At 38.8% G+C, this 27,645-nt stretch overlaps 1 protein-coding gene and 1 long non-coding RNA gene across 3 annotated transcripts; both read right to left on the reverse strand.

The window, feature by feature from the left end:
* Nucleotides 1–6,760: 6,760 nt before the first annotated feature.
* Nucleotides 6,761–10,739, reverse strand: LOC121885407. Its single transcript, XR_006092550.1, has 2 exons — nucleotides 9,226–10,739; nucleotides 6,761–8,249 (listed from the first exon to the last, which is right to left on the reverse strand). It is a non-coding gene; the product is annotated as an uncharacterized LOC121885407 (long non-coding RNA).
* Nucleotides 10,740–11,478: 739 nt separating this feature from the next.
* Nucleotides 11,479–27,587, reverse strand: LOC121885375 (metal transporter CNNM3). Of its 2 annotated transcripts, none has more exons than XM_042394770.1 (11): nucleotides 26,787–27,587; nucleotides 25,519–25,853; nucleotides 25,246–25,422; nucleotides 23,194–23,351; nucleotides 21,988–22,131; nucleotides 21,486–21,644; nucleotides 20,132–20,301; nucleotides 19,887–19,983; nucleotides 18,168–18,298; nucleotides 16,253–16,379; nucleotides 11,479–12,464 (listed from the first exon to the last, which is right to left on the reverse strand). In XM_042394770.1, exons 1-11 carry the CDS (start codon nucleotides 27,465–27,467, stop codon nucleotides 12,322–12,324), a joined length of 2,322 nt encoding a protein of 773 aa, XP_042250704.1. In that variant the 5' UTR covers nucleotides 27,468–27,587; the 3' UTR covers nucleotides 11,479–12,321. The 2 variants fall into 2 exon arrangements, with proteins under 2 accessions (XP_042250704.1, XP_042250703.1); XM_042394769.1 differs by having other exon boundaries at nucleotides 11,479–12,396; nucleotides 26,787–27,535.
* Between the last annotated feature and the right edge of the window lie 58 nt (nucleotides 27,588–27,645).

The following is a 27,645-nucleotide window of genomic DNA, read 5'->3' on the forward strand; positions in this document are numbered from 1 at the left end:
CTTTCATGTGGCCCACATACCGCATGGAATGATGGCACTTGGGCGGTCCACTCCTGTTTGCTAGACCCGGCCCACAAACAAACCATAGCAATGCCACATGTAAACCAAAAACTAAACAAATAAACCAGATCTGGCCTACATCTGGACCACAGTTCTTTATTCTGGCCCTGATCAGGCCCACATTCCATATCCTCTTCTGGCCCACATACCGTGTGCAATGATGGCATTCCATGCGGTATGTGGGCCACATGAAAGTGTTGGTTGTGGGCTGGATATGGGCCATAGCAATTTTGCTATCTGGGCTGTGTTGTATATTTACTAGAACTGGTCCAGATATGTTTAAGATAAACAGGCCACATTTGCTAGGCTCATACCCTGATCAGGGCCAGTTTTGGCCAAGATACAGCACACTCAGAACTGGCTAATCTGGATGTGATATAATGTGATATGATATGATATGATATGATATGATATGATATGATATGATATGATATGATATATGGTTTACTGTGGTTCTAAATTAATCGTAAAATTTTAGAGGTGAAGACATCAAAAGTCTTGTGTGCGCCTTTCTCCACTGCTGACCATTGCTCAAAATATCCACAACAGTCCAGTAATCGGAAGATCGGTGGTTCAATTCCCAGCTCCTCCAGTCCGCATGTAGATGTGTCCTTGGGCAATATACTTAACCCCAAATTGCTCCTGAACCCCAAATTGTTCAGTGTGTGAATGACTAGATTTCCTCTGATGGGCGGGTGAATGTGATTTGTAGTGTAAAAGTGCTTTGAGTGGTCAGAAGACTAGAAAGGTGCTATACAAGTACAGTCCATTTACCATTTGTTTATTTGGTTTGTTCTTGGTTGACATGCGGTATTGCTATGGCTTTCTTGTTGCCCAGATCTGGCAAACAAGAGCGGACCACCCAAGTGCCATCATTCCACACTGGATGAGGATATCGATGTGGGCCCAATCAGGGCCAGAATAAAAATGAGCTGTGGTCCAGATCTGGTTTATTTGTTTAGTTTTTGGTTTACATGTGGCATTGTTATGGTTTGCTTGTGGCCCGGATCTGGCAAACAGGAGCGGACCGCCCAAGTGCCATCATTCCATGCGGTATGTGGGCCACATGAAAGTGTCTGGTGTGGGCCGGACATAGGGCACAGCAATTTTGCTATCTGGGACTGCTTACAAGTGTTAAGAATGTTTACAGTGTTATGACAGCTGTGTGTAATGTAGTAGCGCTTCGTGATTTATAAAATTTGCATAAATGTTTTTAGGAAATCAACCTGAAATAATGAAAACAGGGCTTCTGCTGAAATTCATCTACACCTTATTCTGTACATAAGCAAAAGCACAAAAACAAATGTTAAAAACAAAAGCAAACAAGCACACAGACAAAAACAATTAAAAAAAAAAATAGATCAATTTGTGGGAGCAGGCCCGAATCATAAGGACAATAATAAAAAGTGCGAGTTGGTTTGTAATCAGTTGTGCACGTATATAAAATAGTAGATCAGACCACATAAAAAACAGTGTATTACACAGCTTAATTAAAAGGAAACTGGTAGTTTGGTCTTTAGTTTGGATTCGTCAGCATTGTCTCAAGTCTGAGTGGCAGCAGGAACAAGCTGCAAACACAACACTGACTTATTATTTTATAACCTTGATACTGAACACTTGTTAGAGCAAGGACGCCTATTTACCAAGCGGCAACAACCACGGCTTGACCTTGAAGCCAATGTGGAGGCACTTGAAGGTGCAATAACACTGGCTCCAAAAACATCTTTGGCTCAACTGACTCTTATTCAAAAAGCATCAACTTCTCTCATGAAAATTTTCAATCTGTTTTTTCAAAGAGTCATTATGGTCTCAATCTCTAAATTCAGGCCCTCTAATAAGTGTGCTGGTGGTCATTTTGGAAGTTATGCTCTGTTAATAAGATTTGAAGACTTATAGTATATATCTTTATATACAGACTATGCTATTTACACATCCAGTCTGTAGACTGCAGGCTATATAGAGATGGATGTAGCGAGGTGTGTGGTAACCTACCCCTAACCACACTCTCCTACCCATCCAATCTAGCATTTACTGAGTGGCAGCTCACAGTCTGCGCCATCTTTTCCGTTTGGAGCCAGGACCTTCCAAATAAGGATTGCCGGGTGTCACCTTTCATGTTCTGAAAACACGCCCCGCTACCTCAGACAATTTAGCTCAATTTTGCTAACAGGGCAGGTATCGTAACATTAAACTTAGTGAAGTATTGCAACAATAGTCTGACTCAGTGTGAGTCCCGGAGCCGAGGAGAGCAGCAGGTGAGCCAACTGTCAATCACAGCTGACAATCAACGCCCACATGGCAAACATCAAAACTACTTTAAGTCTTCAAATCTTATTATTGGAGCAATAATTTCCTAAATGACATGTAGCACACTTATTAGAGGGCCTGAATTTAGAGATTGAGACCATAATGACTCGTAAAACAATGATTGACTCAGTATTTCTAGAGAGAAGTTGATTCTTTTTTAATGGGAGTCAGTTGGAGCATCTAGCGGCCGTCAGTGACACTTTGAGATACTTCAGACTAAAGCTGTGGTAGTTGCCTCTTGGTCCAGCAGAGCTCTCATTAGGAGTCATGTTTCTGTTGGTTGTATCCAATATTCACTCTCTTTTAGCTCTGTTTTTGTTTTCTACCAACTCCTGAGGGAAATATCTGGCTCTTTAGCTGCTAAATGCTCCACTATGTTCACCAGCTAGTCTACAGCTAACTGTCTGTTTGCTGTTTGGTGCTGAGCAGGTAGTGTACAGTGGCTTTTCAGAGCTTTGTCTCTGAAAACAGCTGCCTGCTGCGGACCAAAACGACACTATGAGAGTGAACTAAAACAATGAGCTGAAAGACGTTAAAATGCTCCGTAGAGTTGAGGAGAACAGCAGATTTGGGTGATAATTCTCTGTGGATTCGTCATTAAGAGTGACGCCTTTCATTTTAAATATACTCATCTGATCAATTGCTATTATGAAAAATATCCATTATGGCCATTTTACTATCTAATACGCTTTATTAGGACTATTGTATCAGTGTAGTTTGATCAGATTTGATCTGGCCTGGTACATAAGCAGACAACCTCACAACTGAGCCCCGTCCAACTTAAAACCAGTAAGAAGAGCACAGACAACGTAATCAAAACTTTTTTTGTGTTCATGTTGGAGCAAGTTACTCATAATGCTGGTTTTCCATTGACCTTTTTCTTTGTAATCAAATCCCAGTAGAGCCCTCCCTAATGATGTCACTATGACGTCATCAAGGCTTTCATTTGACACCTTGAGCCACAACAACATGTTCCCTCTCAGTATGTACAAGCAGTGTTTACCCCTCAACGGTTCTCAAATTCTTAAAATGACTCCATAAATCAAAATGTATTCATTGATAACACTTTCCTCTAACTCCCCCATTCGGCATTTATAAAAAGTATATAAACACTTAATAAACACACTATAATGCAGTTATAAGCAGACAAGTCTTTAGTAATGTACAGTATTTGTCAACAATTACTGCGTTTTACTATATTGTCATTCAGTATCTGTTTACTCCCACGATTCACCTTTCACTTCTGAGCTAAAAGCAGAAATTGAGATGAGAGCTGTAGTGCATCGAGGCGACGGACTGCAGTCAGTCATGTGAATTTGAATGTCTGGCATGATATACACAGTACAGCGCAAAGGTTTTAGACACTAAAAGTAAAGTGAAGATGCTTTCAAAGATTCCTGAGCCAGTTTGTGACAAGCTTTAACGAATCTTTAAAAATAACATATTGAACAGTTATAGAATGGGTGAAACAAAGAGGTGGAATAATATGATTTGGTGCAGTGTGTCTTTTTGATTTGTGTTGTTATTGTTCTATGCAAGTTATATTTATTCTCGTGTCGTTTCGAATGTTTTTTGGCTTTGATTTGATTGATAAAGTATTTAAAAAAAAGACGGAAGTAGGACTAGAAAAGCTCTTTACTTCATCCTTCGCCCTTTGTCATACATTGAAAGGTTATTATTTGTGTTGCTTACTGAAAGTTTGCTGTTATTTTTGTTTTCTTTCACTGCCTATATATTTTATTTTGTTGTTTTAACATATTCAAAATAAAAAATAATCTAATCTAATCTACAACGGGGGCTCGTCCGGGGCCTAAAGCTGTCTGTAAGGCAAGGCAAGTTTATTTTTTATAGCACATTTTAACAACAAGGTGATTCAAATGGCTTTATATCGAGCATAAAAGACAGAATATAAAAGCAACACAAGCAAAAAGACATTTAAATACAATAAAAAAGTGTTCAATTTGGAAATAAAAAGAAGCTGAAAAAGAATAAGACAGATAAAACAGGAGAATAAAAGTTACAGTGCAGAATAAAATATTAACCCTCAAATTTGGTTTAATAAAAGGCAGCAGCAAACAGAGAAGTCTTCAGCTGTGGTTTAAAAGAACTGTAAGGTTAAAATCTAGCCATAGTGTGACAAAAGGAGGTCCATATGGTTGAACTGGACCGTCAGCGCGTGACCAGTTTGGTTTGTGATAGTTTTTTTGTGTGTATTTTTGGTATTTTTGGGAATACCATGCAGTTTTCATTTCTTGTTTTAATTACTTTTGTGTGAGCAGCAAGTTTGGTTTTAAAACCCATTTTTCCTAAATTTAACATTAAGGGCATTTGAGGAAGTAGTTCTGCACGTAAACGGTCGTTATCATCACCACATTTCAGTTTGTGGTAACCAAGCGTAAAGTAGCTCAGTGAGTGTATATCTCTTTGAAATCTCCCACAACCCCAAAAGCATCAGAGTTCACTACTAAACATCAGAAACTCTAACTAATGATGATGTTGATAATAATAAAAATGATCACATCAATACTTAAATGAATAGATTAACATGAATAAATAACAGATTACACAAAAATGTTGTTTCAGCTTCAGGCTTTGTCTACTTCCTCCCTTGATTTCTCATTGCATCAGATCAGGTTTGTTTCATTTCATATTTAGTTTAAAAAATGTATTATAAGGAATTATGAAAAGGATACGAAACCGCAAAAACATGCAATATGAAAAGGTAGAAAGGTAGAAAGAAAACCACTTTTACAATAAATTAAGACGTGACTTTTTTTTAGGGAACAATGAACTCAATGAATAAAAGAGTTAATATAAAGACTTGCGGTCAGATGTACAACTGAAAACCATTGACCACTTCAGGTCATGTTCTTCAATCAAACATTAGTGTCATTTTTAATTAAATTGAAAAAGGTAACTGAACATTTTTTGTGGAAAAAAACATATTAGAGGCAAATTATTATTCAAAGCAGAGTATTTTACTATATCTCAAAACATGTCTTTTACATTGTGTATAATGAAAGTATAAGGTCTGGATTCATGTGGATAGTGTCGCAATGTCTGCCAGTCTCTTGTTTCATATCATATTCTGATCGGTTAGTTTGTAGACGTGGTGTAGACGTGGTTTGTCAAGACTGTCTGTGGTCACCAAAGCTCCACATGAGTCATCAGTGGATGAGTCTCACAGTGAGATGTAGGAGTTTTTCCCATGATGGCCAACTTTTGATCTCACCTTAAAAGGACGGGTTCACAGTTTTTCAAGTGTGTCTTAAAACAACAGTCAGGAGCCCAAATGAACAGTGAAACATGTTTTTCTTGCTGTAATCATTCCTCCTGTTCATACTGACCATTAGAAGATCCCTTCATGACACACTTACAATGGAAGTGATGGAGGACAAAATCCACAGTCCTCCTTCTGTGCAAAACCTATTTAAAAGTTTATCTGAAGCTAATATGAAGCTTCAGCGTCCAAATGAGTCAAATCAAGTAGATATCTTTCAACGTTACAGTCTTTTTAGTGGCAAAGTTCCTCTTTTTGTTACTATACTTCCAACGCAGCTCAACAGGGAAACACTGTCGGAGGAAACACAAAGAGCGAATCTGATGCTGTAAAAAGACTGTAAATGTGTCAGATATCCACTTGATATGACTAACTCAGACTGCTGAAGCCTCAAATAAGCTTCACATCAACTTTTAAATGACTGTGTGGACACACTGTGGATTTTGGCCTCCATCACTTATATTGAAAGCACATTTGAAGGATCTTTTAATGTCCAGTATGAACAGGAGGAATGATTACAGCGAGGAAAACCTCTTTCACTGTTCATACGGACACCTGACTGTTGATTTAAGACATACTTGAAAAATTGTGAACCTGTCCTTTAAGTTTTCTGTATCATGAAGCAGCCTCACTTTTAACCCACGTGGATCACCATGGTAACCTATGCTGAATGGCCAACCTGCTCCGGAGGTAGGTTAAATGTCAGAGGACTGGATCAAAACCTTCCAACAGTGCGACCACTGACCAATCAGATCCCTGGAAACATCAAGTCATCATTCTTACACTGAAACAAATGAAACATAACATAGAAAACATGATGGAAATATGACATTTCTGTTTGTTTCATGTATTAATTTGAGGAGCGTTACAGTCTCCTCATCGTTCCACACAGATCTGATTATTTCTTCAGTGAAGCAGACACATAAATGGACATTTAAGTCCACCTCATAAAAACTTATTTGCGATATTTCAACATTTTTGTAGAATTCAAGGCATTTCCGCTCAAGGTTTTTTTTTTGGTAATTCACCTATAGGAGATATTAATTCTGGTTTGTTTGATTTTCTGTGATATTTCTGTGCATGGGAATAGAAAAAGAAAACAAAGACAACACATTTAGAACAGGATCGAGTTTATTTCCTAAGAAACTTAATTATTGAAAGTGTTAAATGCAATGGAGTCTCAATGCACCCAAAAAAGTTTTGAGAAAGTCTATACAAATGTAACCTGGACAGAAAGAGGAATTGATTAAACTTCAGTTCTCAATAACTCTTGTGGTAACAGTGTTGTACCTGAAAACTGAGACCGATTACCTATAAACTACACCCTTGAATTATATTCTACCTAAGCAGTCATATATTAATACACAGCTCTCCACGTCGTCAACCCTCCCACCCGACATTTCTCTCAATCAGTATAAGTAGCACGAAGTAATGATTATCTTTTTACATTCAGTCTTTTGATACCAAAGAAATGAAATTATTACAACAACAACAAAAAAACAACAAAAAAATATATAAGTAAACAGCTAAAAAATATTTACTCAGAATCACACAGTCAACAATTTCTCCTGGAATATGGCAAAATGCTCGCGAGTGATAACACTGAATGAATCAAACATACACATGGAATTAAGATGCAAAGAGACAGAAATAGTGCTAATATAACACTGTAACACAGCCGACTCCTAAACAACCCTGCTGCTACTTAAAGGACAGGTTCGGATATTTTCAAGTCTACTGTAAAACAGTTCTCCAATACGCTGTACTGTGTGTACGCTGGGAGAGTTATTTGTTGTATTTATTTCTCCTCAGTGGTCTTGAAAGGTCCAAAATTGTCTTTATATCAGGCAATAATACACTTTGAAGTTCAGTTGAGTTGAGTTAGATGAATCATGTCTATATCTTCCGAATTTAGTCTTTTTTGTACAAAATTCACCGTTTGTTAAACCCCACGCCGTGCCCAAACAGTGGTTGACCAATCATAGCCTAGCTAATATAAAAACCGTAATGACACAATGGTTGTTATGGTGCAATGAATGAGAAAGTTTATACAAATGGACAGAAAGAGGAATTGATTAGACTTGCAAAGTGCAATGAATGGTTTAAAATGTGTGTTCGTCTGTTTTAACGTTAGCTACAAACGTTAGCTACTAACGTTAGCATTCCAGGTTAGCTCCCTTCTGTATCGTTACTTCTAATGACTGTATTATTATGTTATCATGTGGAGTTACAGAATACGTCCACTGCATGGAAACCACGGTGTTACCATCCGTCATCATGAAGATATGAACGGTCTCACTCTGTTTTTGTTTTATTTTATTTATCTATTTTCTCTCTCTATTATTAGATCCCATTTTCATTTATTTTATTCTACACTTTTATTCATTTATTTTCCCCCTTGGTCCTCATAACTATGTCTGGGTTTTTTTATGACTGTGAAATGTGCTCTAAATAAACTGACTAGACTAGCTGTTAGCCGTTAACCTAAATTTAGAGTAATGATAGCAGCTTTGTTCTGCTCTTTATCTGATATGGGGAATTTTGCACTCTAGCAATTTCTTAATAACACTGTTATATTTGAAGGGCTGAAAAGCTGCTCGACCTTGCACTATTGATTCAGTTGTCAACTATCTTGATCGGTCCTTTCATTGTTTGGTCTATAAAAACACCATAAAACAGTAAAAAATGTCCATCCAAATTTCCCAGAGCTCACTTTGACGTCTTAAAATGTTTTGATTTGTACAACCAACAGTTCGAACAGGAGCGGATTTAGTGATTTAGGGGCAAAATGTTTATTTTCACCCTTTCTCTTACTGAGAATGCTGGTATTGGCAGTGGTAGAAGAAATAATCAAAACTGTTTTTTTTAAAATAATAATATTAATACATTGAACTTGTACCACACTTTTCATTCATAGTGAAACTCAAAGTGCTACAGTATTAATAACATGGAAACACAAAATAAAGAAAATAATAAGAATTAAGAAGTAAAACTATTAATACAGCACATTAGAAATACTTTAAAAGTCCTGTATTCAAATTTTTACTCATAAGTGAAGAGTGAAAGACACGTTATTATCAGCACAACGTACTTAAATCGTTATCTGACTGTATTATTATGTTATTATGTGGAGTTACAGAACACGTCCACTGCATGGAAGCCACGGTGTTACCATCCGTCATCATGAAGATATGTTTTTATTTGATTTATCTATATTCTCTCTCTATTATTTATCTGTTGTCTGTGTGATACTGTTGTGTTTTTAGAATTTAAATCCCATTTCCATTTATTTTATTCTACACTTTAATTCATTTATTTTCCCCTTTGATCCTCATAACTATGTCTGGTTTTTTATATGATTGTATTTCTCAGTTCTCTGGAAAGTACTTTGGTCAACTTTTTATTGTTCTCATACGTGCTCTATATATAAACTGACTTGACTAGCTGTTAGCCGTTAACCTAAATTTAGAGTAATGATAGCAGCTTTGTTCTGCTCTTTATCTGATTAGGGGGAATTTTGCACTCTAGCAATTTCGTAATAACACTGTTATATTTGAAGGGCTGAAAAGCTGCTCGACCTTTCACTATTGATTCAGCTTGACCCGATCAAGACAGTCCACAGCTGAAAATAATAAGAGTTAAGAAGTAAAACTATTAATACAGCACTTTAAAAATACTTTAGAAAAAGTCCTGTATTCAAATTTTTACTCATAAGTGACGAGTGAAAGAGATGTTATTATAAGCACAATGTACATAAAATTACTTAACGTCTGTTCAAAGTGGAGCTTTTAAATCTTAAATGATGCTGGATAGTTTAATCAATAATAATAGTGCATCAGATTTTAATTGTTTTATTTTGTGTGTAAAATCTGAATCTGCAACGTAACCAGTAACAACCAGTAACATTTATCTGTCAGGTAAATGTAGTGGTTTATATAAGCATATTAGTTTGCATTAAGATTGACTTTAAAAACATCCGAACCCGTCCTTTAAAACACTGATTTTGTTTATCCTGTCAAACGGCTCTGAACACCTCATGAAGAGAATTTCCTACTTGATCATTAATATATTAATATACAAACACGAGTGAACACAGGGGGGTTATTTAGAGGCCATTTCTGACATTTTCCACATGTTTACAAACACACACACACATGCAACAATGACTGACGGATGCTTAATATGCATGTTAACCTATCAACATACAATACGGGTAATGGAGTTAAGATGGAGACTGAATGCCTACTTGCTGACATGTACTATTGGAATATTGTTTGTCTCACTCACACACACACACACACACATTTATAGACAGACGGATGAAACAGGTTAAATCAGAGTAGGGCTGCAACTAACGGTTTTCTCCATTAATCAATTAATCGTCTATAAAATGTCATAAAACAGTGAAAAATGCTCGTTACAATTTCTTAGAGGCCATGTTGATGCTCCAGCTGTCTTGTTTTGTTTGATCAAAATGTGTCAAAAACACAATAATATTCAGTTTACTGCCATTTATGACACAGAAAAGTCCTCAAATCTGAGAATCTACAACCAGCAAATATTTGGTTTCTGCTTTAAAAAGTGACTGAAACGATTATTCAAATATCGACATAGTTGCAGATTAAATCGACTAATTGTTGCAGATGTGAATATTGAGGCTACTGGAATGTTAACAGAGCTGAAATATGTGGGGGGAAACACGATAACAAAGAAGAAGGTGCTTTAAGGTTAATATGTGAAGCACAAACGTGTGCTATGAGTCATCTCGGCAAAAACAAATGAATGTTTAGCTACAGATGAATCTGACTGCATGCACCGTTTTACTGTTAATCTGACCTGCAGTTCTGGGGGGGATTAAATTACACACAGTGAGATCAGTACAGGCATCAGATGCATAGCGCCCTCTGCTGGACCTCTACTGGACTGGATCAGGGTTAAATTGTGGTATTGTGGCTGTTCTCACATGTCAAACTATTAACATGAACAATCTGGAAATGACTCATCATACAATCAGTATTCTTCCTTTTTTCTTATTGTCAACAAATCTCATGAAAAGCAGCCAAAACCACCGATGAATTGATCTACTAACAAGTATCGTGTGTGTATCTAAAGCCTGATGTATAAATACTCATCTGCTGCTGAAAATAGTCCCCAAGAAATGCTCTATTTCCTCCTGTTTGAGTAATTTTTGATAAAACTACAGTGTCCAGCTGTTTAAGGAGATTACTGAGACTTTTTTAAAGATGAAGCAATATAATTTTGATTTACAGATTCAGTGGGAACCAATGAAATTAGATCTGAGAGCCACAGAGACAGACTAACACATTGTTGGTTTTTGGTATTTTCATGTGATTTGTTGACAATAACAACCTTTTCCTTTAATTATCCCAGGATATGAACATTGCAAAGAGCTGCAATTAACAATTATTTTCATTATCCATTAATGTCCCTTCTTTTTTTCTGAATTAATTGATTGTTCAGCCGATATAAGGCCAGAAAATAGCGAACAATAGTCATCTCAATTTCCTCCAGCCCAAGGTGAGTCTTATTTTTTCTAACCAACTGTCCAAAACACAAAGAGATTCGATTTATAATTAAGTAAAATTAAGAGAAAAGCAGCAACTCCTGAGGGAGATATCTGGCTCTTTAGCTGCTAAAACCTCCACTATCTTCACCAGCTAGTCTACAGCTAACTGTGTCTGTTTGGTGCTGAGCAGGTAGTGTACAGCGGCTTTTTACAGCTTTTTCTCTGAAACACGACGCTATGAGAGCGCTGAGAGTGAACCAAAACAGTAAAGTTGCAGCTGAACAGCAAAACAATGAGCTGAAACTCACTATAAAGCTCTGTAAAGCCGAGAGGTGCTGCAGAGTCACTGATAATTCTCTGTGGGTTCATCACTACGAGCCTTGACGCTGTCAGCTAAGACGTTATTATTATAAAAATACTGATTGCATCCATAATAAACTGTCATAAACTGTAAACTGTAATAAAAGTCTTTGCTAACAAGGAGCTTGTAATGTCTTATTATTCTATTCTGGGACACGCTGGAAGTCCTTTCCCTCTGACTTTCTGAACTGGAATATGTGAAAATGATTTTTCTTTTTTGGCTATAAACACAGATCTACTGTGCTTATGACAGCAATAATGTTTTGTAAGGTATGAAGACACCTTACAGCTTTTAAAACATCTTAAAACTATCAACAGTGCACAAATTTAATGTGCAAAGCTGCTTTTAACCAACTTGTGTGTTTAGTGTCTCAAATGGACGGATGCTTCAGTACACACTCACACACACACACACACACACACACACAAACAAACATAAACATGTAGCTTTGGCACCCAGACATAAAAGTGAGGAATGGCAATGCAGAGTTTAGTATGGAAGGCTAAACCTGGAAGAAAGGCACCACCAAATCAACATATATATACACACACAGATATTGTCCAAAGTGTATAAAACAACATAAAATAATAATTTCAATGAAAAGTATATAAAGGAATGGGGGGATGCAGATGGGAATGCAGCGGATGTACAGACGACAACATCAATCACTCCAGTCTTGTCCAATTACTACGTTCCAGCCATAGATGATTCATCAATAAAAACTAACAGAAACAAAAATCTGCACTCGGTGCAGGGTTGTTTTTTTTTCTTGTTTTTTTTTTTTGTTTAACAGCAGGCAGACAGAACTGCACTACCCACGAGCCTCCTCTTCTGTGGAGCTCTCCTGGGCTGTACTGCCACCTGTGGAACCCGACCAATGAGAGGAGAGCTGAGGTGAGCGAGGGGGATGATGATGATGTCAAAAAGGGCTTAAAAGGTGACGCAGGGAAAGAAGACAGGAAACAGGACATGAAAGACGGCGCAAGAGAGACGAAGAAGAGCCAGAATTGTTAAGAAACAAAAACATCTGTGTTGTTTGAAGCTTCAGTTATTAGGTGGAATATTTTTTATTTACACATGAATTTTTCACTAATTGTTTTGCTTCTTTAACAGGCTGATCTCGTCACTTTTGCACCATCTTGTCTTGAATTTTTGGTGATGTGACACCCTCAGACAGCCATACTGGAGGTTCTTCTACTCTAATATCTTATTTCATTACTGCATGAGTAAACATTTACAGATATTTTCTGCTCTTTTTTTATGGGAACAGGATATTTTAACCTATTCATCATGTATAAGCAGCACAACACTACACACTAGAGTTTTTAAACACACTATAATGTAGATGTAGCAGATATAAAAACATTTTAAGTGTTTGTTAATGTACAGAATTTGTCAACAATTACAACTTTCTCCTATGTAGACACATTTTATAGTATTACAACTGTATCTTACTATATTGTCATTCATTCTCTGTTTATGTATGTCCACAGGAGGAGTTGTAATTGTTGACTAATATATTAATAAAGATTTATATTTGTTTATAACTACATTATAGTGTGTTAAAAACCATTTATTAACAGTTTATATACTGCTTATAAATGCTAAATAGGGGCTTTAAAGTTAAATGTTACCAGGAAGACTACATTTCATCCTATCAATAATCTAACCCATCAAAAAAAGAGAGAATCCATTAAAATGTCTTTAATTTGTAATGTTCAATTCATTAATTTACCCTAGAATTTGCACCTTAATTCAAATTCCTTAAAAAATTTTAAGCATTTTTAAAGATTAAGCGTTTCAGGTACCTGAAATGTTATTTTTTTAACCCTTGAAAACCCCCTTAGTCCACACAGGTGAATTAATTAAAACCCTTTAATATATTATAATCCATTAATTTTACATAAATATAGACTAAAATCTCTTAAAATCTCATTCATTTTCACCTGAAAATACTTAATTGATAATTAATGGATCTGTCAAATATTTAAAATAAATGAATAAATAATGTGCTCCTTAAAAATGGAATTAAATTGCTGATTAAAGGCTTTAAAATTTATTTTTATCAAATAAATGGACAAATTAAAGGATCTCTGGCTACCAAACACCATTTAGATTAAGACGTTTGGTGTTTTTTCAGATGTAAATTAAGGATTAATTGTTCATATTATCAGTCCTGTCAATGAAACAAAACAAAACAAAAATAATCTAATTAACGATGTCGACTCCAGAAAGTGAAAATGATTCATTCATGAGTTGTCTCAGTAGAAAGCTGTGAATCTCTAATATAGACGCCAGAGGACACGTTTGCCCTTCAGGTCATCACACAGTTACGTAACAACACAGATTCTTGTCATTTCTGTGTCTTCTGGACGGAAATGAACAGTTGAATCAGATCAGACATGCAGTTTCTGAGAGGACACAACATGAGAGATGAACCAGGGCTCGTATTTATCAAAACTTTACAGAATCACTCCTGAAAGTTAACTTAGGACTAAAATACTCTACTACTTTATGAAGCATCCTACTAGTATGAAACTATGAGGACGTATTGTAGGGGGGTAACGGGACAGAGTGCACAGTGAACTCACATTTCTCCGTTTTACCTTTAAGCTAACCTATTGTTGCTAACTTTGGGCTAATGAGCTAACCCCATTCACTTTTCCAGCACTTGAAACAACAGACCTTACTTTTTTTTAGCATTTATTAACTACACTTTAGTCTGTACTGTACATTTACTGCCAGACTGACAACTTACCGTTAACCTTTTCCTCTGTCCCGCTCGCATCCACCGTCACTTTCCCGCCGCTCTTTCCCACTCGCTACGCAAACATACTAAGCACTGCCCTATTCCTCAACGCTACCGATATTTAGCGTTATTCTTGGCATTAAAAAATATCTTTTGACCTGGCGGTGGTTCGTTGATATAATTACACAAGATACGTTGATTCAGTAAACTTTCAGTACGTTGAGTAAACGTTGAGTACCGTTAAACCCAGCAGCCTCCATCAAGTTGGGCGAGTTCAAAGTTGTGAAAACAACGGGGGTGTTTTGAATACACCCTCCGTTTTCACAGGTGATTTGTTAGTCTGTCCCTCCCGCCGCGGGAAATAATGGATTAATCCTGGAAAGTTATTGACGTAGCATGATATTATTACACGAGAAACGCTGATTCAGTAGACATTCAGTACGTTCACGTTAACACTCAGTAAACGTTGACTACAGTTAGAACCAGCAGTCTCCATTAGGTTGGGCGAGTTCAAAGTTGTGAAAACAACAGGGGTGTTTTGAATACACCCCCGTTGTTTTCACAGGTGATTTGTTAGTCTGTCCCTCCCGCCGCGGGAAAGTTATTGACGTAGCACTTCTCTCATTATGAAAGTAAAACAGAGATTATTCGACAAATGAGAATTTAGTCGGACGAGAGCATATGACCAACTAATCGACCAGGAGACTACAGCCCTAATATATAAGCCATTTAGACTGTAAACAAAGCTGCTCACATGGGTTAAAAAAATAAATGAAGCCTATTAAGTAAACTAAAGTAGTCAGTTGGGCTAATGTGACTCAGCCTCATTCAACCACCATAACACTGCATATATTACACAGACACATACTGCAAACCACCACTGTATGACATCCTCTCTGCCTCTGTTAACTTATGTTCCAAACATGAGGGGAGAATTATTATTTCTGTGATGTCACACAGCGTCTCTGGCATAAATAAATAATAAGATTTAAGACCTTATAAAAATATCAGACTTGTTGTAATGATGCTGAGATTCATTATCCAGCCACTCTCACATGTGCAATTTCAATTCATCACTGTTACAAAGCTTCATGTTCCCCGTTACAAAACATGTTTTTTTCTTTGTAGAGACGATCATCAAGCTTTCATAAAACATCACTAGAAACTATTAACAGCTCAGGATACATCTGCAGCTCCTAAATATCGGCACACAAAGGAGTGATTTCTATAGTTACGGAAGTTAATAAAATGCTTTTACTCTTTGTCCTAAAAGTTGGGACCGACAATGTGAATTTCTGTCCGCCTCGGAGTGATTTCCTACTCTGATAAATACGAGCCCTAAACTGTGAGAGTTTACACATCAAACTGATCAGTCAGATGATTTCAGGGAAATGAGGAACGAGGACACAAAGTGAAGAAACAGAAGCACACATACAAACGCACATCCTGATACTTAAACCAGACAAGAACATGTGTCTCATAAAGATTAAAAAAAAAAAAAAAAAAAAACCACACCCAGTGGGACTTGTTGGTTTTACAAGATGAAGGATAAAAAGAGTCCGGTTACACTTTCAGGAAGAGACATTGATTCATGGATTGGCTTGTGTGTGTGGTAAACCGTATGTACAGTCTGTGTCTGTTATCATGCCACAGACGGGCTGCATTTCATTTACCTCATGCAAAAGAAACACTAACAGTAGTTCTCAATGGTATCAAAGAAAGAAAAGTCTACAGGAAACTCTGACAGGCCAGAGAGAAGAGGAGAGGAGAGAGAGGAGGCATGGAGGTACGCAAGGAGGGAAGAAAAAGAGAAAGAGAAAATTGTTTTAGTTCAGCTGAAGGCAAACAGGAAAATACATTCTCAGAAATACAACAAAGCAGGATTTAAAAGTTTTAGCGTTAGTTCTCATCAACGGCGGCGGTGGCGGCGGCAGACCCTGGAGGTCAGACGGCGTTTTGAGTAGTTACCTTGTGTGGTGTTTCTGTCGTTGAGCAGCTTGGTCTGACTGTTGGGCAGGATCTTAATCTCAGGAGGATCTGGACTCTGACCGGTGCGGGACGCCATGAGAGCGTTCAAATACTGGAGACGTGTCACCTACGACACAAAATCAGAAGTCAGAACCTGAAAACACTAAAACGCCTCATACAACGTCATTCACAGAGGGTTTCTGGAGTGGTCACCAAAATAAAATAAATTAAATTAAGTACATTTTTACAGTCATACTGGTCAAAAAAATGACGGCAAACCAGTCGGGAAAATTAAGCCTATGATTATTTATTATACGTACATGAAATTTGTGAGTACTTTCCCATCTGTATATAACAATAATTCCTAGTAATAGAATTAATTTAAGGTCATTTAAGTTTTTTTATCAAATCTTTGTGAGTGGATGAGTACAAATGAGCACAAATACAACTAGTGTTACTATCAACAGCAGGAAAGAGACAATATTCAGGTCTGGAAGCCGTCAGGTCCTGACATGCAAGTCGTTTCGGGTTTGGAATCGATCGACTTTTATCGGGTTCGGGTCAGACTCATATACACACAGAGCACACATAGGCCACTTTATAAAATATTGTTATATTGATTATATCATAAATACAATACATATGCATGTATGTGTGCGTTCATTATACATGACAGTTGATCATGCAGAGCATCAGGGAGAAGTTGTTTGTTGGCTGTAAATCTTTATTTGTTGTTGGATTACGTAGCTCGGTTATTCTCTGTAACAGACAGTCGGTATTAATATTTATGGGCATGACTGTCGGTGACAGTTTGAGGACTATAATAAGTTTACTTCAAAAGTTTGAGTCAATAAAATATAACATTTAACATGATAATAATGCTTTGTGTTTCTATGACAACGCCGATGAAATGTGTGGCTCAACAGAGTGACCTCACGTTTATATCAGAGAGACTTTGTTGGGTTGGAGTTTTTAGCCTGTGCAGGGAAATAACAATATTCTATATAAATAAAACTGAAAACCTTTTGAGGGTTTTTTTTTTGAGAGAACTGATTTCAATGCTTCTCAAAGACTTTTCAAGTCACTGCACACCTCACTGTGTAAGATTAGTCTAATAAAATATTGGTCACAGTCTGTCAGATTTCATCTCTTCTTCTCCTAAAAACTGTATGTTCATTCTTACAAATACTAACATTATTAGTGTCCTTCTTCGACACAGCCTCGACTCCTCCATCCAGTTACAGTTACAATCCAGCCGCCTCACACTGACCTTCTATAACAGCTACATGAGGCTCATGTTACCTGTAAGACTCCTGTTTTAATGCTGTTCATCATCTGTGATGTGAAAACGTCAGATTTCCACAGTCAGAGGAATAAAAATGTCTGGGTCCTGGTATTAGTTCAGCTATTAAATCTTAACGCACCACAGAGCGTCTCTCCTGATTGGCTGCTGACAGCCGGAGAATCGATCAGAGGAGGTTTTTACCAGCGTCTGGCCTTCACGAACATTTAACACCAGAGCTGCGAGCGTCACAGTCGGAGCAGGAGACGGTCTCCGCATCACGTAGTCCTGCTTCCATCACGGTTATGTATTCAGGTCATTTAGACGAGAATCTATAAAACTTTACAGCCTGTCATGCTGTCGGCCTGCGTTACTCTGTATATGATGATGCAGCTAAAAAAAAAAAAAACAGGCAGTGATTCGACTGACATAACGCGAGCTGACTCAGCGGCTTTAAAACCACTGATGTTGAGGTGGAAGCCCGACTTATAACACCTCCAGATTTCATCGAGTTTCCATCACAGATGTCGACTTTTATCGAGGACGGGACCAGAATCGCACGGTGTATGTTGGCCTTTAGTGGTGACGGATGAAAACACACACACACACACACACACACACACACACACACACCCGTATGAGCTGTAGGTCAGTGAGAGCTCGGACGGTGTAGTCGGGACAGTAGCTGGACGGGCTTGTAGCGTCTGCTGACTCGAAGGGATCCCTGGGAGAGTGACGCTGGGTCGACACTGGAGACTGGTGCACTGTAACCACACACACACACACACACACACACACACACACACACACACACACACACACACAGTCAGCATAATATTTGCAATCCTGCAGATTTTAGCTGTGGTGCCGTCTTTCTTTTTAAAGCTATGTGCCTGCTCACTGTTATGTCCTCTATATATATAATCTCAGTTATATAAACACAGTAGAATATGATGCAGCAGATTTTAGCAGTAAAAAAAGGTTGGAACATAAATAATTACTTAGAAGTACTTCAGCCTCACATACCGAACAATAAATATTAAATGTAAAGTGAAAATCCAACCTAAAACTGACTTCATATGTTATTTCCTTACATTATATATATATAGATATATATATATATATATCTATATCTATATATATATATTTTACAGGGCATTTAAAGTGTTGTGATGATGAACAACTTTGATAATCAATTAAGAGTTTAAGTCATTTATAGAGCAGAAATCAATCATTTTCTGCTTCCAGCTTCTCTGTTATCTCTGTTTTATCTGATTGATCAGACATTAAAAGCAATTTGAAGGGTATCACTTCGGGCTCTGATAAGTTGTAATGACCACAAGATTAATCAATAACTGAACTAATCATTAATCACAGCCCTAACTGATATAAACTGATATAAGAACATGTTCTCACTCACAGCTGGAAGTCTAATTTCCAAAATCAAACTCATGAATGTCATATCTCTGAACTAAAGTGTAAATCACTAATTCACTGTCAATGCACCCGACAACATCATCAATGACATCATCAATGACATCACTGATAATCAAACTGTGTTTGCAGATAGTGACTTTTGTCTGAAATCAGTAGAAAAGCACAATGTAAAGTCTGTTTTAAGGTGGATTCTTCCTTTAAAAGGATTTGACTGGTGATTTTCTATATTTTTATTTATTGTCAACAAATCTGTTGGATCCAAACCAACAATGAACTGATCTACTAACAAGTATTGTGTGTGTATCAAAAGTCTGATATATTTTATTCTTCCGTTGCTGTCCAAAAACTATTAAAAACACATCAGTGAGACGCACCGCTGCACTGGGTGACATGTTCCTTCATCATGAAGAGTTTGGTCATGTTAGTTTGTTTAGAAACGGCTCTAAAGACGAATAACAGTGATCACGTTTTCAGTCTCTGGAGAGTAGTTCTGTGTAAGGCAGACGCTACTGAGCATGTGCAGGAACATGGTTCTGTTTACAGCTTAACTAGCTTGTTGTGCTTCATATCACAACCTCCTCAACTACACTGTAAATTTCTCAAAGATCCTAAGGACAAAATCAAGAGGTTGTGATGTAATTTCTAAACAAACTAACGTGACCAAACTCTTCATGATGATGAACATGTCAATCAGTGCAACCATGCAGTTCACTGACGTGTATTTAATAGTTTTTGGACAGCAACAGAGGAATAAGACATATCAGGCTTTGGATACACACATAATACTTGTAAACAGGATGAGTTCATTGTTGGTTTGGATGCAAACATGAGATTTGCTGACAGTAAGAAAAATATAGAGAATCTTTAAATGCTTTAAATTCAAGTTACATATCTTCCTGCAGTTCTTCATCTCACCTGAAGATGGCAGCGTGAGAGCAGACACACCGTAGTATGTGAACGCCCCGTTCTCAAATTTCAGCCCCTCTTTGCCGATCTCCACCTCCACACGACCCTGACAACAAACAACCAAACAAACAGCCGTTATGCAGACTTCAGTGTCACTTTAATATCATTTTTTCTTGGCAGTAAGTTAAACCTAGAGGTGACTTCCTGTCCAGCAGAAGGATTCTGTGGAGTCGATGCAGAACTGGAGCACAAACCTGCAGCAGCAGGATGAAATAATCCACCGGGTGGTTGCGTGTGTACAGATAGTGGCCTGGGCTCAGCCGGTTGCCGGGGTCAAAGTGCACTTCCTGGTTGACACTGGGGTGACGGAGAAGGTGGAACAGGACCTTCTCCGACACACGTCCGGGGCTGAAGTGCTCCACTTCTACAAGGGGGGGGGAGGGGAGGAGGTCAAAGGTCAGAGACACAGGATACAATGAACTCACTGTCAAATATGTCTAGACGAACACGATCTGTTGACCTGCAATAACCCACAACAGTTTGATTTCAGACTGAATGCATCGATACTGAGCCTGAAGCTGAACTACAGAATATAACAGTAACATAATCATTACATACGCTGTGTTAAACTGTGACCTATTTACTCAACGAGAGCCACACAGTCAACCAGAACCTCACTCAGTCTTTCACTTCAGTCACATCCACACAGTTCAGGTTTCAGAGGCGACGGGACACGATGAAGAAAACATAAATACAGATATTATAATGTAGCCCAGCTGAGAATCATTGTTAGTTTCCTTTATAGATGATATTCATGATACTTTCTGACCGTTTTTTATTTGCATCTTTACTACAAAGAACTTTGTGTCTCATATTTGACTGATTCAGTTCAGTTCAGCCTTTTGGGGAATCGACTCGCAGCAAAAACAGACACTAAGGTACAGTCGTCTGAATATTATAATATAAATCATCTAAAAAAAAAGGTCTATTTAGGTGTTTTTGCACCTATAGATGCTGCTAAATTCACTGCCAGATGTGGTCTAGATCACGGCCTTTAAGAGTTAAGAGTGTTTTTTTGCCCTGAGTAGTGTCTGCAGTAAGGCTGAAGCTAACAATTATTGTCATTATCGATTAATTTGATGTTTTTTTTCTCGATTGGTTTATAATATGTCCGAAAATGGTGAAAAACATCGATCACTGTGAGAAGGATATTCAGTTTAGACACATTTTTAAAAAATTAGAAGCTGGAATCAATGAATTTACACATTTTTTCTTTTAAAAAAATGATCAAAATAGTGGGCAAGTAATTTTCTGTTGATCCACTTATTGATTAATCCTTGCAGTTGTTCCTTTAAGGCAACATACAGTCTGAACGTCACCAATAAAGACAGGCGGCCTGTTTGTAACGGAGGAGGAGAAGTTCTCTGAACATCAGTCGCTGCTGATTAAGTTCATTTCTTTCAGCACATGATGATAACTGAAGGCGACTCAGTACATTTTTATCAGCTCACATCTTCTCTTATCTGCCCTTTAGCGGATGGACAATGAGAGTACAATGTTCAGTGTGAAAAACAACACACACACACACATATATACACACACACACACCTCTGGACAGGAAGCGGTGTGTAGCCAGCAGGAGTTGCGGTGAAGTGCGGATCTTGGGTTCTCCTTCTGGAGGCTTGAAAAGAGAAAACTCCTCGTGGACGCTGCGAGGCTCCAGAGGAATCTCCAGCGGAGCGAGAGGACGCTTCACCTTCCTGTCCACTGCCGGAGGAGAAAAGAGATGAAAGACCGAAGAGATATTAAAGCTTTAACCTTTTGCACCCGACAATTGCAATTTGCTTCAATAAACACAGACATGATACACAACTTGTTAGATTCACTGACATAAACAGCTCTTACGTCCCAATAAGAGATAAACGATAAAGATCTTCAGTTTTTTTTAAATTGCACAAAACTGCATCTTTTATTTAAACAACTGTTCTAAATCATGTCTAATAAAACTCACATGCAAATTCTGAGTAACCCGACATATTCTGAAGATAAGCACGCTAAGCTAAGATAAGTAGTGTCTCGGGTTCAAAGGGTTCATTAACGTCTCGCTTACGGTAGCCGTCGGATTCATCCAGGATCTCTGATTTGATGATCTCCTCGATGACGTCCTCTAAGGTGACCAATCCCAGCACCTCGTAGAAAGGATCTCCCTCCCCCTCGTTGTTCACCTTGTGGACGATGGCCATGTGAGAGTTGCCTGACAGGAGTACAGGTCAAAGGTCAAACATTCTCTATTAAAAGGGTCGGTTCAATCAAATTAGTAAAGATATATTTCCTCTAGACTGATGCAGCTGTGCAGATAGAGTAACGCTTAGATATTCTTCTTGAATATGGCTGCAACATCAGCTCCTACAGACGGCGTTTTGCACTACTATGGGTTGTTTGTAGCCTCGGTGTTGCTAGGCTAGCCAGTTTCTTCCAGTCTGTTTATAGTGTTTTATATTTAGTCAGCTGTAAAAGTGTTTATTAGCTCAGTTAAACCTGCAGGAGTTTCTAAAGGCTCATGTAACACCTTTTTCTACCAGGTCGGTCCTTCTGAACGACTGTCAAAGATGATGAAGGAGCTGACAGACAACCAAGAGGCTAACACTGATGTACAAGATGCACAAATGTGGGATTTATGTTCTGTTTTAATCGTGCTACTTCACTTTAAAGGATAAGTTCACAATTTTTTCAAGTGTGTCTTAAAACAACAGTCAGGTGTCTGTATGAACAGTGAAAGAGGTTTTCCTCGCTGTAATCATTCGTCCTGTTCATACTGGATATTAAAAGATCCTTCAAATGTGCTTTCAAATCATTTAGAGTCTTTATAGCATCAAACTGTGGAAGTATAGTAACAAAAACAGGAACTTTGGCACTAAAAAGACTGTAACGTTTGTTGAAATATATCTACTTGATTTGACTCATTTGGATCTTTCTGACTCGTCAATAAACCCTGACACTCGACGCTCAGATCCACCCTGCTGCTCGTCGAGATGCAGATTTTCAAACTTGAGAAATTTCTGCACAGCGAGTTCTCGTGTTCTTCCAGGCTTTTAACACAGCAGGGATAATAAATGAACCGGAGAGATAATTATATGTGATCTGTTTCTCTGAACACCCCCCGTGTTCCTGCAAAACACTGCTGTTATCAAGTGAAACAGTGACTGTTTGCTTGTTTTAACGGAGGGAAAGAGTCGAGTAGCGAGTCTAAAACATGGTCTAAAACACAGCAAAGACGCCTCTGCTTGAATATTTTATGCGTATTTCTGACGAACACCTTTCTTGAACTCCTCCAGCATGGCGTCCAGTTTGGTGTCGTTGAAGACAAAGTGCAGCGGGTGATTGTAGAACTTGGTGATCGTCGTCATTGGGGTGCAGTCGTCTGGATCCACCAGAGCCAAGTCTTTCACATAAAGGATTTCCACAATGTTGGACCTGGAGAATCAAAGACACATGTTGATGATGTTTGAATATGTGTAAAGTTGTGTAGAGAAACCACACTCACTGGTCTCCTGAGTTATTATAAGTCAACTAAACCAACATTTCCAAGACAAAGTGACTGAACAGAAACCCAAAGTTTAAACAATAACATGTTCTGTCCTCATAGCTGGTCGTTATGAACAGTTTAAACATTGAACTGCTGGTGTTTTTCTGCCTCGCAGCTGCAGTTTGAATGGAAAAATAAGGCTGTTTAACCTGTTTTGTACTGTTTATTATAGTGGGCAATAACTGCTTTATAATATATTTATGTTACAGTAACAGATTTAGGGCTCCAAAAAAAGATTTGTCTACTTATCGATTATTTTCTCGATGACTTGTTTGGTCTATAAAATGTTGGAAAATGGTGAAACATGTTTCCTAAATCCCAAAGTGCAACCTAAGATGTCTTGTTTTGTCCCGACCGACAGTCCACAACCAAAAGATACTCAGTTTACAATCATAGAAGACTAAAAAACACAGAAATTATTGATATTTAAGAAGCTGGAACCAGAAGATTTTTTTACTTATGACTCCTTTAAAGAATGTCTATGTCTACTGGTTGTCTACTGGTGACCAGTTCAACCAAAAATTGATATTTTACTTAATCATTCGAGGCACGAAGAACTAAAGTGTCTCGTAATTCAGTAGAAAAATGGAAAACCTTGGAGAAAAGTCTGAAAACATTAAGCATCATTTTGTGGCAGAAATATGTTTTCTGCTTCATATCCAGAAACCTGCAGAGTCGATTTATTTTCAACCTTTTTAAACGTGACGTTTTCTAGCAGCGATTGTTCAGCATTAGTCCTGTGAAGACGACATTATTTCTTTAAATGTCAAACCTTGAAAATTATCATTTATTTCTATAAAAAATTCAACACCAGACATCCTTTCATGTTGTTGAGTTTTCTTTCTTTTTCTTTTCTCTACAAACAGAAACTATCACAGTAAGCAGCTGAAATGTGTCCTGACATTTAGTTTAAAACTGGACTAAATTTTAATTAAACAGCGTGAAGCTGAAACTTTTAGTCAATTAATGGATCGACAGGAAATTAATCTGCAACTATTTTGACGATTGATGAATCATTTGAGTCATTTTTTGAGTCAAAACATCAAATATTTTGCTGGTTCTCGTTTCTCAAATGTGAGAATTGTTTGCTTTTCTTTGTCTATTAAGATATTAAAATGAATATAATTAAGTTTTGGACACTTGGTTGGACAAACTTGGCCTGTAACAAAATGTGATTTTTCACTATTGTCTGATATTTTATGGGCAAAAAGATTATTGATTAAAAGAGAAAATGTCCTGCAGATTAATTGATAGAGAAAATACTGATTAGTTGCAACACTAATACAGTTAAAGTGATCCAGATGTTTAGTTTAAATACAACCGGCAACATTTCAGTGACTAGATTCCAACATGCAGTTACTGTATATTCAACGTTTATATGTAACCTCATTTTCAACAGAACTTTTCTCAGTTTAACTCTTTCAGTCTTCTATCAATTGATCGATCAGCAGAAGGTCTACCTGCAACTATTTTGGTAATTGGTTTATTGTTTTATGTCACTTTTTTCAAGCAAAAATGCCAAAAATTAATCATTTGTAGCTTCTTGGTTACAAAGATTTGCAACTTTTCTTTGCCTTTGCTTTCTTTGTTGTCATTTAAAGACGTTAACTTGAAGTTTAGGAGATAATAACAAGCATTTTCACTGTTTTCTGACATTTTATAGAACAAATGATTGATTGATTACTTGACACAATAATCGTTAGTTGGAGCTTTACGGTGCATTGATTGATTTCTGCTGCTGTTGGCCGTCAGAGAGGAAGACATGTTGATCGCTGTCCTCACCTCTCCTCTTCGTAAATGGGCACCCGCGTGTATCCGCTCTGCATGATCTCAGACATGGTGGAGAAGTCCAGGACCACCGTGCTGGGCAGCATGAAGCAGTCCTTCAGCGGAGTCAGAATGTCCTCCACCGTCTTACTGCGCAGCGCCCCGCGGCTGAACTCCTCCTTCACAAACTCACTGCACAAAACATCACAACAGTCCGGATCAGACCGGGAGGCGATCTGTGTGTGTGTGTGTGTGTGACCTGTGTGAGTGTGTTTGGTTTTTTTTTACCTGTAAGGGTCATTGACGCTCGTGCGGATCATCTCCATGGCTCTCTCTCTAATCCCGCAGGTGCTGATGTCCCTCCTCAGCCCCAGGTCCAGGATCAGCCCCAGAGGGCAGGACAGGGGGCAGGTGAGCACCATACAAACCTGGGCCAGCCAGGTCAGAGCCGGCGCCAGCTGGAACCCGTAACCGGAGCACAGGATGTGAGGCGCCAGCTCAGCCAGGAAGAAGATGAGGAAACCGCTGGTGAACACCGCCGAGACGATGGAGCCCAGCGCCCGGTACAGCAGCACACCCAGGACCGAGTGTCCCACAGCGCACAGGAACAGCAGGGAGCATGTCTGGGAAACAGAACAGCATTTTAATCTCATTTCCTCCTGCTTTAAAAAGGATAGATTCACAATTTATGTGTCTTAAAGCAAGTCAGGTGTCCGTATGAACAGTAAGTGATGGAGGCCAAAATCCACAGTGTGTCCACACAGTCATTTAGTGCAAAACTGCATTAAAAGCTTATCTGAAGCTTATATGAGGCTTCAGCAGCATCATTAGCATCAAATTCCCTCTTTGTGTTTCCTCAGACAGTTGTAAGTGCATCATGAAGGGATCTTCTAATGGTCAGTATGAACAGGAGGAATGATTAGAGCAAGAAAAACATGTTTTAATGTTTATTTTGGCCTCCTGACTGTTGTTTTAAGGCAGACTTGAATAATTGTGAACTCGTCCTTTAACCTAGAAGGCATATCCAGACATCATCTGTTTGTTATTGTTTTCTTAGATGTCTATTTACATTGCTTTATTACATTTTACTTAATATCTCTTGGTCATATTGTGCTGTTGAATTTCCCTCGGGGTGAATAAAATATCTATAAATCTAATATAAATTTCACAGCAGCGGTCAAACAGTCCAGTTTGTGGCTCTGCAAGGTGAAACGGTCAGTAGGTCAGGAACTATGATAACCAAGATAAACATTTTAGTAGTAGTAAACATGAAGCAGTTACTGGACTTTAAATCATCTGATGACAATGTCTGATGGACAGAAGATGGAGCTGTCCTCTGGCATCAATCTGAAGCTTCATATTTGAACTTTTAAACACATTTTCACACAGAAGGAGGACTGTGGATTTTGTCCTCCATCACTTCCATTATAAGTGCTTTATGAAGGGATCTTCTAAGATGATTACAGCAAGAAAAAACATGTTTCACTGTTCATTTAGGCTCCTAGCTGTTTGTTTTAAGACACTCTTCTCTCTCCAATCTATTTACAGAAGCTCACCAAGAAGTTCCCCCTCCTCCTGATGGGCTCCAGGCGTTTGGCGGCCCGTTTCTCCTCCTCGGAGCCGCAGCTGTGGAGGACGTAGAGCTCCAGAGGGTCCAGCCACAGCAGGCTCAGGTTGACCGTCCTCAGCAGCCCGCAGACCAGCAGCAGCAGCACTATCAGCACGGCCAGCCCCCACGGCGGGATGTAGTCTGCTGGCAAACTGGCGGTGTTTACGCGCAGTCTGTCCGGGCCCACAGATGCCCATTTCCCCCCGCTAAGCACGCACAGGTGGTGGAGGGTATGCTCGCTCCTGTGCTGCACCTGCACCGTCAGCAGCCCGCCGTGGTCCTCATCCGGGGTGAACTCTCCCGTCACCTGGAAGGCGGACTCCTGCCGCTTTGACTCCTGCTCGCACGGGTCCGGCGCATCCCCGACCGCCCCGGCCGCTCCGCCAGCCGCCCAAGCGAACGCCACCCACGGCCAACTGCCATTCAGATCAGCCCCGAAGAGACGGAGCTTGAACGTCGCTCCTACTGGCGCCAAGACGATGCGATCCTTCATGTACACCAGGCCCGCCGGGTCTTCCAGTCGCAGCCCCAGAACCTGCGGGGCTCCCTGGCTGCAGGCGCCGTACCTGATCCCGCAGAACAACAATATCATCAACAGGAACCGTAGACCTGCCAAGCTGGCCACCATATTGGAATTGCTCAGCCTGGCTCTGCGCGGGTCATATGACTCTCTAGCCCCCGCAGCGGCCCCGCCCACCGGGGCTGAGCCGGCCACACACAGCGAACACCCCCTTCTCAATCGCTTCTGTTTCTCTTTTAAAGATGTTTTTTTTGTTGTTTGTTTGTTTTTTTTTTTTTTTGCTGTT

The sequence above is a fragment of the Thunnus maccoyii genome, chromosome 19 (assembly GCF_910596095.1).
Source record: "Thunnus maccoyii chromosome 19, fThuMac1.1, whole genome shotgun sequence".
Classification (NCBI taxonomy): Eukaryota; Metazoa; Chordata; class Actinopteri; order Scombriformes; family Scombridae; genus Thunnus; species Thunnus maccoyii.

Coding starts and splice junctions, on each gene's coding strand:
- LOC121885375 (XM_042394770.1), bottom strand. CDS start 27,467: ATGGTGGCCAGCTTGGCAGGTCTACGGTTCCTGTTGATGATATTGTTG. Junction 20,302..21,485: donor ACACCGCTTCCTGTCCAGAG/GTGTGTGTGTGT, acceptor CCCCCCTTGTAG/AAGTGGAGCACTTCAGCCCC. Junction 18,299..19,886: donor TCTCACGCTGCCATCTTCAG/GTGAGATGAAGA, acceptor GTGTGGTTACAG/TGCACCAGTCTCCAGTGTCG.